This window comes from Ammospiza nelsoni, chromosome 3 (genome assembly GCF_027579445.1).
Source record: "Ammospiza nelsoni isolate bAmmNel1 chromosome 3, bAmmNel1.pri, whole genome shotgun sequence".
Lineage (NCBI taxonomy): Eukaryota > Metazoa > Chordata > Aves > Passeriformes > Passerellidae > Ammospiza > Ammospiza nelsoni.
In genome coordinates, this window is record NC_080635.1 from 114,809,507 (window position 1) to 114,824,658 (window position 15,152).

Genomic DNA, 15,152 nt, shown 5'->3' on the forward strand with positions numbered 1-15,152 from the left:
TATAATGTAATATTATGTAATATATAATATATTATATAATATAACACAATATAATATATAATATATATAATGTAGTGTATAATATAATATAACATAATATAATGCAATGCAATATATAATATATATAATGCAATATATAACATAGCACCACACAACACATATTATATAATATATAATATGTAATTTATAATAGATATCATATTATATATAATGTTTTATAATATATAACATATAATATATACTATATAATATATAATATATTATATCATATAATATATATTATATAATATATATAATATGGGGCTGTTTAGCCTGGAGAAGAGGAGACTCAGAGGTGACCTTATTGCTCTCTACACCTTCCTGAAGGGAGGTTGGAGACAGGTAGGGATTGGTCTCTGACAGAACTAGAGGACACAGTCTGCAGCTACCTCAGTGTTGGGAAGGATGAAAGTTTGACCAGAAAGTCTCACAGGTATGTGTGCTTGGCAGAAAGATTTTTAAATGTAGAGTCTGATGAAGGAATAGAGATGAAGCAAGTTTTGATATGGAAGAAAAGAATTGCTGAGCCAGTCTCACTGGATAACCAAGGAGGCAAAGGGTGTGTTAGTTAGAAGGGGTTTGTATGGCTTAGAGCAAAGGATAAACCCACCCCAAACAAGAAGATGTTTGTACCAAGCAGAAAAATAACACAGGCAAACAAGTCAGCAAATGTGGCAAGTAGAAAAAAGGTCTCAGAATTTTCCACTGCAAGTAAACTGAAAAACAACTTCTGTCTTAAACTGCAATGTACTGACTGTTAGTGACAGAACAGTAACATGAATATGGTAATTACAGTAGTTATGATAGGCTATAGATAATAGCTAAGGTATAGATTGGTTCTGCTGTATTAAGATGCTCAGCAAAGAAAAGTTTATAATGCATTGTAACCAAAAGAAAAGTATGTAATGCATTTTTAGCCAGAATTAAAGGGTCTTTAGGCTTGTCTGGAGCTGACAGCTGTAAGCACAGCTCTGTCACCCACAACCCTGGACTGCTGTAACATCTTGGATACAATAAACTGCATTTTGAAGAGCTGCCTAGAGTCCCACATCCCTCATTTCAGCTTTTACAGTGGCGCCCAATGTGGGGCACCATTAGTAAGAGCCTGAGTGAGGGATGCAGGTCTTCAGGCTTGTCTGCATCTGGAGCTGACACCTGCATGCCCAGGCTCTGCCACCCATGATCCTGGACTGCTGTAACATCTTGGATGTTATAAATTATATTTTTAAGAGCTGTCTGGAGTCCCGCATCCCTCATTTCAGCTCTTACAGTGGCGCCCAACGTGGGGCACCATTAGTAAGAAGAATGAGGGATGCAGGACTCCAGGCCTGTCTGCAGCTAGAGGTGACTGGTGTAGGCACAGCTCTGTCCCTCACAACCCTGGACTGCTGTAACACCTTGGATGTAATAAACTGCATTTTAGAGAGAACATGGAGTCCCACATCTCTCATTTCAGCTCTTACAGTGGCGCCCAATGTGAGGCACCATCAGTAAGAAGGATGAGGGATGCAGGACTCCAGACCTGCCTGCAGCTGGAGCTGACACCTGCATGCACAGGCTCTGCCACCCACAACCCTGGACTGCTCTAACATCTTGGATGCAATAAAAACTGCATTTTGAAGAGCTGCCTGGAGTCTCTCATCTCTCATTTAAACTTTTACAGTGGCGCCCAACGTGGGGCACCATCAGTAAGAGCCTGAGTGAGGGATGCAGGACTCCAGCTGTAGGCACAGGCTCTGTCACCCACAACCCTGGACTGCTGTAACGTCTTGGATGAAATAAACTCAATTTTGAAAAGCAGCCTGGTGTCCCACATCCCTCATGTAGGCTCTTACAGTATAGGTTGGATATTAGGAAGACATTTTTCACCAAAATAATAATAAAGCACTGGAATGCTCTTTCCAGGGAGGGGGTGGGATCACCATCTCTGGATGTGTTTTTTATAAACACTGGACATGGCACATAATCTGGTTGAAATGTTAGGGCACAGGTTGGACTCGATGATCTCTTCCAACCTCATCATCCTGTGATTCTGTTTTCCCTTTGTTTCCCAGTTCACCTTGTTGATATCTGGAACATGATTGAAGCCTTCAGAGATAACGGCCTTAACACCCTAGACCACAGCACGGAGCTCAACGTGTCCCGCCTGGAAACCATCATCTCCTCCATCTACTACCAGCTGAACAAACGGCTGCCCTCCAGCCACCAGATCAGCGTGGAGCAGAGCATCAGCCTGCTGCTCAACTTCATCCTGGCAGCCTATGACAGGTCAGTGTGCCCCTGTGTGCCAGCCCTGCCTGCCAGCGCAGTGCCAGGGCATCAGCCTGCTGCTCAACTTCATCCTGGCAGCCTGTGACAGGTCAGTGCTGCTCCTGGGTGCCAGCCCTGCCTGCCTGGGCAGTGCCAGTGTGCCCCTGTGTGCCAGCCCTGCCTGCCTGGGCAGTGCCAGTGTGCCCCCTGTGGTGCCAGCCCTGCCTGTCTGAGCAGTGCCAGTGTGCCCCCTGTGGTGCCAGCCCTGCCTGCCTGGGCAGTGCCAGTGTGCCCCCTGTGGTGCCAGCCCTGCCTGTCTGAGCAGCAGGAGTGTGCCCAGGAATGTGCCAGGGCTGCCCTCTGAGGGGAGCTGGGCACTGCTGGGAGCCCTGTGCTGAGCTGGGCTGGGCTCAGGCAGAGCAGGGATGGGGCAGGGCAGAGATGGGGCAGAGCAGGGCAGGGATGGGGCAGAGCAGGGATGGGGCAGAGCAGGGCAGGGATGGGGCAGAGCAGAGCAGGGATGGGGCAGAGCAGGGATGGGGCAGAGCAGGGATGGGGCAGGGCAGGGCAGGGATGGGGCAGAGCAGGGATGGGGCAGGGCAGGGCAGGGATGGGGCAGAGCAGAGCAGGGATGGGGCAGGGCAGGGCAGGGATGGGGCAGGGCAGGGATGGGGCAGAGCAGGGCAGGGATGGAGCAGAGCAGAGCAGGGATGGGGCAGAGCAGGGATGGGGCAGGGCAGGGATGGGGCAGAGCAGAGCAGGGATGGGGCAGAGCAGAGCAGGGATGGGGCAGGGCAGGGCAGGGATGGGGCAGGGCAGGGATGGGGCAGAGCAGGGCAGGGATGGAGCAGAGCAGAGCAGGGATGGGGCAGAGCAGGGATGGGGCAGGGCAGGGATGGGGCAGGGCAGGTATGGGGCAGAGCAGAGCAGGGATGGGGCAGAGCAGGGATGGGATGGAGCAGAGCAGAGCAGGGATGGGGCAGAGCAGGGCAGGGATGGGGCAGGGCAGGGATGGGGCAGAGCAGGGCAGGGATGGGGCAGGGCAGGGATGGGGCAGAGCAGGGCAGGGATGGAGCAGAGCAGGGATGGGGCAGGGCAGGGATGGGGCAGAGCAGGGATGGGGCAGAGCAGAGCAGGGATGGAGCAGAGCAGGGATGGGGCAGGGCAGGGCAGGGATGGGGCAGAGCAGGGATGGGGCAGAGCAGGGCAGGGATGGAGCAGAGCAGAGCAGGGATGGAGCAGAGCAGGGATGGGGCAGAGCAGGGCAGGGATGGGGCAGGGCAGGGATGGGGCAGAGCAGGGCAGGGATGGAGCAGAGCAGGGATGGGGCAGGGCAGGGATGGGGCAGAGCAGAGCAGGGATGGGGCAGAGCAGAGCAGGGATGGGGCAGAGCAGAGCAGGGCTCGGGCAGAGCAGGGCAGGGATGGGGCAGAGCAGAGCAGGGATGGAGCAGAGCAGGGATGGAGCAGAGCAGGGATGGGGCAGGGCAGGGATGGGGCAGAGCAGAGCAGGGCTCGGGCAGAGCAGGGCAGGGCTCAGGCTCCCTCTCCAGGAGCTCAGCAGCACGGCAGGCTGTGCTTTTATAGGAACGCCCATCCCTGCTGGAATGCTGAGAGTGCTCACTGAGTGCTCACAGAGGGTGCTGCTGGCACCATCAGAACCTTCAACATTCCCCTTGGCAGGTACAATCCCTGAATCCTGGAGTGGTTTGGGTGGGAAGGGACTGCACCAGCTATCCAGTGCCACCCCTGCCATGGCAGGGACACTGCCACTGTCCCAGGGTGCTCCTACCCCAGTGTCCAGCCTGGCCTAGGGTGCCCTTCCTGGGAATTCTGCCTGGCTGGGTGCTCTGAGGAGGGCCCTGGCACAGCTGGAATGCTGCTCTGGCACAGCTGGAATGCTGCAGTGGGCCCTGGCAGGGCCAGCAGGGCAGGGGGAGTTACCTGGGCTGGGTGAGGAGCTGGGGTTGGCATCAGTGGCACATCCACATGGATGTCCCTGCTGTGGAACCTGCTGCAGAGCCAGGCTGGGGACATGTGGAGAGTGAGGAAGGAGCCTCACAGGCCTGGCCTGACTTGCACCAGTCCCCAGTTCTGCTTCCATTCCTGTGGCCATTCCTGGGTTTAAATCTCCTCTTGCAGGGGATTCAGGATCTTACAGAAGGTTTTGTCTTTTTCCCTGCTGGTGGAATTCAGGTGGCACAGAGCTGGGCAGGTTCCTCAGCAGCTGCTCCTGGGGCAGAGTGGATCTGGAAGGGAGGAGTTTGGGGTTTGGGTGATTTATAAACAGTGTCAGGGGACAGGCCCAGTGTCTGGGGACATCAGGAGAGAGCTTTCCAAGGACAGGCTGTGTCCTGGGAGGAAACACTGATGGCTTTGGGCACTGCTTTTTCTGGGAGCTAATCCCAAGCTGAACTTTGATATAAAATCATGTCTGGTAAAGAGTGAAAGGGGAGGGGGCTGAGGCTGTGACTTGGAGGGGTTTGGATTTCCAGGAGAGCTTTGCCCTGGGCTGATCCCCCAGAATGGGCAGCAGGAAGGGGGGGTTCTGTCCCTGTGCCCAGGTGAGAGCCCACCTGCCCTGGGCATTCCAACAGCACAAGGACCTGGAGCTGCTGCAGAGAGCCCAGAGGAGCCACCAGAGCTGGAGCCAGGCTGGGAGAGCTGGGGGTGCTCACCTGGAGGGGAGAAGGATCCAGGGAGAGCTCAGAGCCCCTGGCAGGGCCTGGAGGGGCTCCAGGAGAGCTGCAGAGGGACTGGGGACAAGGGATGGAGGGACAGGAGCCAGGGAATGGATCCCAGTGCCAGAGGGCAGGGATGGATGGGAGATTGGGAATGAGGAATTGTTCCCTGGCAGGGTGGGCAGGCCCTGGCACAGAGTGCCCACCATGGATCCCTGGCAGTGCCCAAGGCCAGGCTGGACACTGGGACAGTGGGAGCTGTGCCTGCCATGGCAAGGGTGGCACTGGGGGGTCTCTGAGCTCCCTTCCCACTCTGGGTCCTGCTCCTCCAGGCCCTTGCCCAAAGCCCCTCTCAGCTCTCTCAGAGACTCCCTTCAGGGATTTCTGCTTTTCCAGCTCTCCCCACACTCACCCTGTGCTTTCCCCATCTCTGCATTTTCCATGCCAGTCCAAATTCCTTGGCCAGCAAGTTTAGTTACAATTATTTAAAATGCTGGGAGTTGCTGGAGGTGGTGGCTGCTGTTGTTCCCATTATTTCTGGGGTTCTGAGTGGTTTTGTTCCCATTATTTCTGGGATTCTGGGGTGGTTGTTGGTGGTGTTCCTGTGATTTCTGGGGCTCTGTTGTTGTTGTTATTCCCATGATTTTTGGGGCTCTGGGGTTGTTGTTGTTCCCATTATTTCTGGGGTGCTATGGTTGTTATTCCCATGATTTCTGGGGTTCTGGGATGGTGGTTGTTGTTGTTCCCATGATTTCTGTGATTCTGGGGTGGTTGTTGCTGTTGTTATTCCCATGACTTCTGGGGTGGTTATTTTTGTTCCCATTATTTCAGTGATTCTGGGGTGGTTGTTGTTGTTGTTCCCATGATTTCTGGGGTGGTTGCTGTCATTCCCACGATTTCTGGGGTGGTTTTGTCTCCATCCCTGTGCAGTTCTCACAGGTGCCTTTCCCTGCAGTGAGGGCCATGGGAAGCTGACAGTGTTCTCAGTGAAAGCCATGCTGGCCACCATGTGTGGGGGGAAGATCCTGGACAAGCTCAGATGTGAGTACCCCTGAGGAATCCCACCTTTATGGACTCTTTCTTTCCCTGTGTTTGTTCTGTTCCGTTCTGGAGGGTTTTATTGTGCTGATTTTGTGATCTTTGCACTGAGCTGGGGCTGTGCCCAGTCCCCACATTGTCCCCAGAGCACTGGGTGCCACATCCAGGCCTCCTGGGACACCTCCAGGGATGTTTGTTCCATATTCCAATTCCTGGTTATCCCAAGCCCAGGACTGAGGAGCCTTCCCAAGCCCATTCCTTCAATTTAGCACTTCTTTAAATGGAGAATTTGAGGGCTGATTCCCAATGGAAATGTCCCAGGTGTCACCATTTCCCTGTTTTGGGGATGTTGGAGGTTCCTGTGAATTTCCTGAGGCTCTCTGCACCTTCTCACTCTGTAATCCCAGCTGCTGAGGTAGAATCCCAGGATGGTTTGGGTTGGAAGGGACCTGGGGACGCCTCCCAGTGTCCCAGGCTGCTCCCAGCCCTGTCCCAGAGCCCTGCTGGCCCCTGAGCTCAGTTCCTTTCCTCTCTGAGCAAACCCCAGATCCTGCTGGATGAGCACACAGAACAGGATTCCTCCAACTGGAGAGAAAAGCGGTGGTGGAAGAGTTCTAGAAAATCAGTTCTGGAAAATCCTGAGCAGGATGGGGAACAGCAAAGAGCTGCTCCTTCCCCTTTCCAGCTGCTCCTTCCCCTTCCAGCTGCTCCCTGCTCTGGGTTTCTTCTCAGCACTATGATTGTGCTGCTTGGCTTTCCCCCTCTCTTTCCTGTTGATTTTCTCAGCTTTTACAGAGACAGGGCACCTGAGAGGTGTTTTAAAAGATTTTATTCTATTATCAGTGTCAGAGATTTTATTCTATTTAGAATAATCTTATTCTATTGACAATAAAATCTTTAAAAGTTTTATTAAAAGATCTTATTCTATTAAGAATAAAATCTTAAAAAGATTTTTTTTATTTTCTAAAAAGATTTTTTATTCTATTATCAGTATTATCAGTGAGACACCAATGCCATTTCATCAGAAGCCAATCCATTTCTTGGTTACAACAGCTTAGAAATGTTATTTGGCTTATCAGCTTTTGCCACACCGTGCTGCTATCACTTCCAACACCAATCACCTCTGTTTCTTCTCCACATTGTCTTGCTGCAATGTATTTTCATAGTTCTAATTCTATAAAATATCTAGTCTTGTTTTACTCTTTACAAGCTCTAATTCTATAAAATATCTAGTCTTGTTTTACTCTTTACAAGCTCTAATTCTATAAAACACCTAGTCTTGTTTTATTCTTTACAAATCCATTTCCCACATGTCTCCCTGGTTACTGACCCACTTCACCCCCAAAATCTCCTTGTGCAGAGGGATCCCAGCCCAGCCTCCCTTTCCTGAGCAGGCTGGAGCTCTCTGGAAATCCTGGGATTTGTGTTTTTTTCATGTTTTCTCATCCCATGGTGGGGACAGGACAGTGTCCTGAGAGTGTCCCCATGGCACAGAGGGACTGGGGGCCCTTCCCTGGCTCTGGGATTTCCTGGGATGAGCAGCTCCTTGTGGGGCTGTGCAAGGCAGGGACCCATCCCTGTTGGATTTGGCAGCAATTCTGACAGAGGAAGAGATGAGAACCTTGACTTCGTGTTTCAGAAGGCTGATTTATTGTTTTATGATATGTATTGTATTAAAGGAAAATTATATGTTAAAACTATTCTAAAAGAATAGAAGAAAGGATTTCATCAGGGGAAGGGAAGGGAAGTGAAAAGGAAAAGGAAAGGGAAATCTTGTGACTGACCAGACAGTCCGAGCCAGCTGTCTGTGATTGGCCATTAATTACAAACAGCCACATGAGACCAATCCCAGACCCACCTGTTGCATCCCACAGCAGCAGGTAACCATTGTTTACATTTTGTTCCTGAGGCCTCCCAGCTTCTCAGGAGAAAAATCCTGCAAAAGAATTTTTCATAAAATGTGTCTGTGACAGATTCCAGAATGCCTGAGGCTGGAAAATCCCTCTCTGCCCACCCAGTCCCAGCTGTGCCCAGTGCCCTCCTTGTCCCCAGAGCCCTGAGTGCCACATCCAGGAATTCCTGGGGCACCTCCAGGGATGGGCACCCCAAAGCTCCAAGGCCTGAGCCCCCTTTCCATGGGGAAATTCCTCCAGGTGCCCAGCCTGAGGCTGTTCCCTCTCATCCTGTCACCAGCTGCCCTTTGAAAGGATGTCCTACTTTTTATTTATTTATTCTTATTTATTACATCCTGCTTTTCAGCATTTCCAGTTTCCCTGCCAATTCCCCATGTGGATTTTTCCCACTTTGACCACAAACCCACTTTTTTCACTGCAAGACAAACATTGGTGGGGCTTGGAGGGGTTTTTAATTTCCCCTTGGCACGGCCTGAGCTGTTCTCTCTCATTTTCAGATTTCCATACCTTGAACTTCTCTCCCTTTAGGATCACTTCACTGCCTGCTCAATCTGAGCACACCCAGGAGGTTTCAGCCCATTTTAAATACAATTGTGTCCTGTCCCTGTTGTGTCCCACCCTGCCAGGTTCATTGCAGACCTTCAGCTCCTGTGCAGGAGGATTCTGCTCCAGAATGGATTCGGATTCTGGAATTTTGGCTCTCTAATTTTAGTTGTTCCCAGTGGTTTCATTTTGTGTGCATTTTCATCCTGACCTTTTTTTCCACATTCAGTTTCTAGGTCAAGTCTAATTTTTCTGGCTGGCTTGTTTTTCTAAAATACACAAATCCACCTTTTTTTTTTTTTTCTTTTTTGCCCCCATTTCTCCTAATATGTTTTCTTTATAAAAGATGTTATAAATAATAATGTTATAAAAATAATGTTATAAACATTATTCAAGGGACCTTCAGTTCAAGCTGCTCTCTTCAGTCAGTGATGCAAATTCCAGGTGTCTTTATCCCTCTCAACTAAGGCATTGCAGGCTTCTTCCTGAGCTCATTCTTTCAGGAAACTGGGATAATTCCTCCAGTTTACTGGAAATGTGCCTTTCTGAGAGTGTCTTTTTTCCTGAAGCTGGTTTTGATCACTGAAATGAAGGTTATTTTCTGCCAGCATGAGCTTTTTGATGTTTAGTTACTGCTGGTGCCTGAAATAACAGCAGAGAGGGCTCAGTGTCACGGAGGAGATCTGGGATCTGTCACATCCTGGGCAGTTCTAGGTCGTGATTCCTTTGGTGAATCCTCCCTTTGGAGCATCCCAGGCTCTGGGGGTGCCTCAGGGCCCAGCTGGCTCTGTGTGGGATCTCTGCAAGGAGATTCTGGGTCCCAGGACAGTTCTGGTTTCTGTCTGACATCGTTGAGATCTGTTTGACATCATTTTTCTGTCGTGCTCTCTGCATCCTGCCCCTGGGATCTGGAGCTCTGGGGAGGGGATCAGGGACCCCCAGGGCTCGGGGAGGAGCAGGGACAGGGAGTGGGGCACCTGCAGCACCTCCCTCTTCTCCTTCCATCCTTACAAACATCAGGGAACAGCTGCTCAGCACCTTTTGCTCTCAGGAGGATGTTTGTCCCCACAGAGCTGCTTAAAAAGTGTGAACTCCTCTGATCACAAATGTTCTCAGAATGGTTTGGGCTGGAAGGGACCTTAAATCCCATCCCAATTAAATTCCACCCCATTAAATCCCACCCCATTCAATCCCACCCCATTCCACCCCTGCCATGGCAGGGACACCTCCCACTGTCCCAGGGTGTGCCAGTGTCCAGCCCGGCCTTGGGCACTGCCAGGGATCCAGGGGCAGCCCCAGCTGTGCCAGGGCCTGCCCACCCTGCCAGGGAACAATTCCTCATTCCCAATATCCCAGACCCAAAATGGGATCTGATTCCCCTTCCCAGCTGTGCCCGTCCCCTGTGCTGGCACTGCTGGGGCACCTCCAGTGCTGGGGGCAGCTCTGGGCCCCTCCTGCCAGGAGAGACCTGGAGGGGCTGGAGCGTGTCCAGGGAAGGGAACGGAGCTGGGAAGGGAATGGAGCCCCAGGAGGGGCTGAGGGAGCTGGGAAGGGAATGGAGCCCCAGGAGAGGCTGAGGGAGCTGGGAAGGGAATGGAGCCCCAGGAGGGGCTGAGGGAGCTGGGAAGGGAATGGAGCCCCAGGAGAGGCTGAGGGAGCTGGGAAGGGAATGGAGCCCCAGGAGAGGCTGAGGGAGCTGGGAAGGGGCTCAGCCTGGAGAAAAGGAGGCTCAGGGGGGACCTTGTGGCTCTGCACAAGTCCCTGACAGGAGGGGACAGCCAGGGAACAGGGACAGGACAAGGGGAAATGGCCTCAGGCTGGGCCAGGGCAGGCTCAGGGTGGACACCAGGAGGAATTTCTGCATGGAAAGGGTGCTCAGGCCTTGGCAGGGGCTGCCCAGGGAGGTTAGCATTGCCCATCCCTGCAGGTGTCACCTGGATGTGGCACTGAGTGCCCTGGGCTGGGGACAGGGTGGGCATTGGGCACAGGTTGGGATTTCCCAGTGCCAGGGATCCTGGGCTGTGGTGCCCCTGCCATTCCCTGGGCCCTCAGTGGGCATTTCCCTGGAGCTCTGCGAGCTCTGGCACTGGCACAGCTGAGTTCCCCTCTGGAGCCTCCTCTGGGGGTTCTGTAGGTTCAGGTTCCAGCTGTGTTCCCCTGGAGTTCTGCTCTGCTCCCTCTCTGTCCCAGCTGTGCATGGGATCCATGGAATGGGATGGGATGGGATAGGATAATGGGATGGGATCCATGGGATGGGATCCATGGGATGGGATAATGGGATGGGATAATGGGATCCATGGCATGTCATGGCATGGCATCCATGGCATGGCATCCATGGGATGGGATAATGGGATCCATGGGATGGGATAATGGCATCCATGGCATGTCATGGCATGGGATCCATGGGATGGGATAATGGGATAATGGAATGGGATGAGATGGGATGGCATGGCATGGCACCCATGGGATGGCGTGGCATGGCATGGCATGGCATCCATGGGATCCATGGAATGAGATAATGGGATGGGATAATGGGGTGGGATGGGATGGGATGGGATGATGGGATCCATGGGATGGGATCCGTGGAATGGGATGAGATAATGGAATGAGATAATGGAATGGGATAATGGGATGGCATGGCGTGGCATGGCACGGCATGGGATCCATGAGATGGGATAATGGGATGGGATGGCGTGGCATGGCATCCAGGGGATGGGATCCATGGGATCCATGGAATGGGATAATGGGATGGAATGATGGGATGGGATGGGATAATGGGATGGCACGCCATGGGATGGGGTGGGATAATGGGATGGATTAATGGGATCCATGGGATGGGATAATGGGATGCGATAACGGCATGGCATGGCATGGCATGGCATGGCATGGCCTGGAGGAAGCAGGGACTGGGAGCCCTGACCTGGATAGATCCTGCCCTGCCATCAGCCCTGCTCCGAGCCCAGCTCAGGGAACCCCTCGGGGCGCACGGGAGCCGTTCCCGCAGTGACCCCATATTGATGGGGGTTTATTGTATTTCCTTACAGATATTTTCTCTCAGATCTCAGATTCCAACGGGCTGCTGGTGTTCCCCAAGTTCGAGCAGTTCCTGCGGGAGGTGCTGAAGCTGCCCACGGCCGTGTTTGAGGGGCCCTCCTTCGGCTACACCGAGCACTCGCTGCGCACCTGCTTCCCGCAGCAGGTCAGGGATGGGATTGGGGTCTGGGGATTGGGGATTGGGGTCTGGGATTGGGGATTTGGGGTGTGGGGTTGGGGATTTGGGGTGTGGGATTGGGGATTTGGGGTGTGGGGTTGGGGATTTGGGGTGTGGGATTGGGGATTTGGGGTGTGGGGTTGGGGATTTGGGGTGTGGGATTGGGGATTTGGGGTTTGGGGTTGGGGGTCTGGGATTGCAAGTTTGGGATTTGTGGTCTGGGATCGGGGATTTGGGGTCTGGGATTGGGGATTTGGGGGCCTGGGATTGGGGGTCCTGGTTCTGGGGATTTGGGGTCTAGGATTTGGGGATCTGGTGTTGGGGATTTGGAGTCTGGGATTTGGGGATCTGGGATTGGGAATTTGGGGTCTGGGGTTGGGGGTCTGGGATTGGGGATTTGGGGATCAGAGATTGGGGATTTCGGATTGGGGATCGGAGATTTGGGGTCTGGGATTGGGGATTTGGGATTCAGGATTGGGGATTTGGGTTTGGGGATTGGGGGTCTGGGACTGGGGATTTGGGATGTGGGATTGGGGATTTGTGAGTCTGGGATTGGGGATTTGGGGTCTGGGATCGGGGATTTGGGGTCTGGCATTGGAGGTCTGGGATTTGGGATGGGGATTTGAGGTCTGGGATTTGGGGATCTGGAATTGGGGATTTGGGGTCTGGGATTTGGGATCAAGGATTCAGGATTGGGGGTCTGGGATCAGGGATTGGGGATCTGGGATTCTGTATTTGTGATTCAGGATTCGGGATTTTCAATAAGGGATCAGGGGTCTGGGATCAGCCAGGATCAGAGATCTGGGATCAGGGATTGGGATCTGGGATTGGGGATTGGAGATCAGGGATTTGGGATTCAGGATTTTTAATCAGGGATTTGGGATCTGGGGTCTGGGATTCATGGTCTGGGATGGGGGATTCAGGATTTGGGATGTGAGATTTGGGATTCAGGATCTGGGATTCGGGGTTCCCAGGGCGTTGGGGCTGGGGGTCACTGAGGTCCCCTGTACAACCCAAGCACTTTGAAACAGCCCACAATAAGCAGCTGAAGGATTTTCTGCATTTCAGTTGATCCCTCTTCATGAAGGGCCTCCCCTGTTCCCCATCAGAACATCAGCAATGACTCATTCCTTCCCCAAAACACAAACCATGCCATTTTCACTGTTTTCCCTTGATTTCTCAAAGCTTTTTCACTGTGTTAAGACAATTAGTTTAACGAGTCACTTCCAGGATCTGTTCAAAGTAAACACCTCCTGTGCTCCAGTTTATTTTAAAATCCATTGCAGTTGCATTTTAATTGTTCCAACGATTTGTTTCTCATTTGAGGTAATGTAAATAATATAACTAATCCCAAAATCAACTGTAAACATGAACTTGATTGATCTTAGGCCTAAAATTAAATGTTTAGACTCTGGGCATGATGATGCTCCAGCAGAAACATTTCTGCAGCATTTGATGTAAAATTTATAGTGACTAAATATAAGTTAATTAGCAATTAGCATGTTTGGAATGTGGCACAGTAGGAAACAGCCTTTGATTTCAGAATCACAGAGGCTCCAGATTTACATCTGATATTGGGAATTAGGAATTGTGCCCTGGCACAGGGTGCCCACCCTGGATCCCTGGCAGTGCCCAAGGCCAGGCTGGACTTTGGGGCTTAAAACGTGTAAATTGCTTTAATTTAAAATGTTCTCAGAATCCCAGACTGGTTTGGGTTGGGAGGGAGTTAAATCCCACCCAGTGCCACCCCTGCCATGGCAGGGACACTTCCACTGTCCCAGGAGCTCCAACCCAAATGTCCAGCCTGGCCTTGGGCACTGCCAGGGACCCAGGGGCAGTGGAGGTGTCCCTGCCATGGCAGGGGTGGCACTGGGGGATTTTTAAGGTCCCTTCCCACCTCAACCATCCCTGATTCCATGGCTGGGGCAGCACAGGAACGTTCCTGGCAGGCACAATTGGAACAGTGTGCCAGTGATGTTGGCAGGGTGCCCAGGATGAGGTGAAGGATGAGAATTTGACTCCAAGGTCTCAGAAGGCTAATATAATATAATATAATATAATATAATATAATATAATATAATATAATATAATATAATATAATTCATTAATTATAAAATTAATTATATTATTAAATTATTAAATTAAAGATTAAATATTACAATATTAAAATTATTACATTATTTATTAAAATTATTATATTAAATTATTTGAAATTATATGGTTATATTACATCACATTATATTTCATTAATTATAAAAATCATTAAATTAATAAATTATTACGTTATTAAATTATTCAAATAGTTAAAATATTAAAAATAAGAATAATAAATTAAATATTAACTATTAAATGTTAAATATTAAATTATGAAAATAATTATATTTCATTACATTATATCTTATTAATTATAAAAATATGAAAATATAAAAACTATTAAAATATTAAATATTGAATAAATCTTAAAATATGGAAATAACTATTAAATACATAATAAACAAATAAATATTAAATAGAAATATATTGTTAAGATATTAAATATTTAAAATATAAAATTGTTTATTAAAATTATTACATTATATTATATTATATTATATTATATATTTATTATATTTTATTATATTGTATTTATTATATTATATTTATTATATTATATTTATTATATTTATTACGTTATATACTAAAACCATACTAAAGAAAGAGAAAGGATACATCAGAAGGCTTGACAAGAATGACAATAAAAACCCAGACTCAGCGAGTCTGACACAGCTGGCTGTGATTGACCATTAATTAAAACCAATTCACATGTTTGGATAAACAATCTCCAGGCCACATTCCAGAAAAGCAAACCGTGGAGAAGCTGAGGCTTCATCTTCTCGGGAGCAATAACCTGGCAAAGTGATTTTTCAGCAAATCTCAGTTGACAGAGGAGCTGTCAGCCTGGAGGAGCCCGGCATGGGAAACGTGCGGGCTGTGCCCCCAGCGCTCCCTGTGCTCTCCCTGCAGAAGAAGGTGATGCTCAACATGTTCCTGGACACGCTGATGGCCGACCCTCCTCCCCAGTGCCTTGTGTGGCTGCCCCTCATGCACAGACTGGCCCACGTGGAAAATGGTAAATGCAGCATTTCCCTGTTGGGAGCCTGGGGTGCTCTGTCCTTGTGCAGCATTTCCCTGCTGGGAGCCTGGCAATGCTCTGTCCTTGTGCAGCATTTCCCTGCTGGCAGCCTGGGGTGCTCTGTCCTTGTGCAGCATTTCCCTGCTGGGAGCCTGGGGTGCTGTGTCCTTGTGCAGCATTTCCCTGCTGGGAGCCTGGCAATGCTCTGTCCTTGTGCAGCATTTCCCTGCTGGCAGCCTGGGGTGCTCTGTCCTTGTGCCTTCCTGTCCTGGCCCAGAGCACCCCAGAGCTGGTGGGGTCACATTCCTGGGGATGTGGGGTGGGAACTGGCTGGGTGTCAGAGCAGCAGTAGGGCAAAACCCGTGG

The 15,152-nt window shown here is 50.5% G+C and overlaps 1 protein-coding gene across 1 annotated transcript in view; it reads left to right on the forward strand.

The window, feature by feature from the left end:
• Positions 1 to 15,152, forward strand: part of DTNB (dystrobrevin beta) — a 147,691-nt gene that overhangs the window by 18,858 nt on the left and 113,681 nt on the right. Inside the window, exons 5-8 of the mRNA XM_059467613.1 lie at positions 2,094 to 2,307; positions 5,925 to 6,010; positions 11,508 to 11,662; positions 14,678 to 14,783. Coding sequence (XP_059323596.1) covers positions 2,094 to 2,307; positions 5,925 to 6,010; positions 11,508 to 11,662; positions 14,678 to 14,783 — 561 coding nt within the window. The remainder of the gene's footprint in view (positions 1 to 2,093; positions 2,308 to 5,924; positions 6,011 to 11,507; positions 11,663 to 14,677; positions 14,784 to 15,152) is intronic.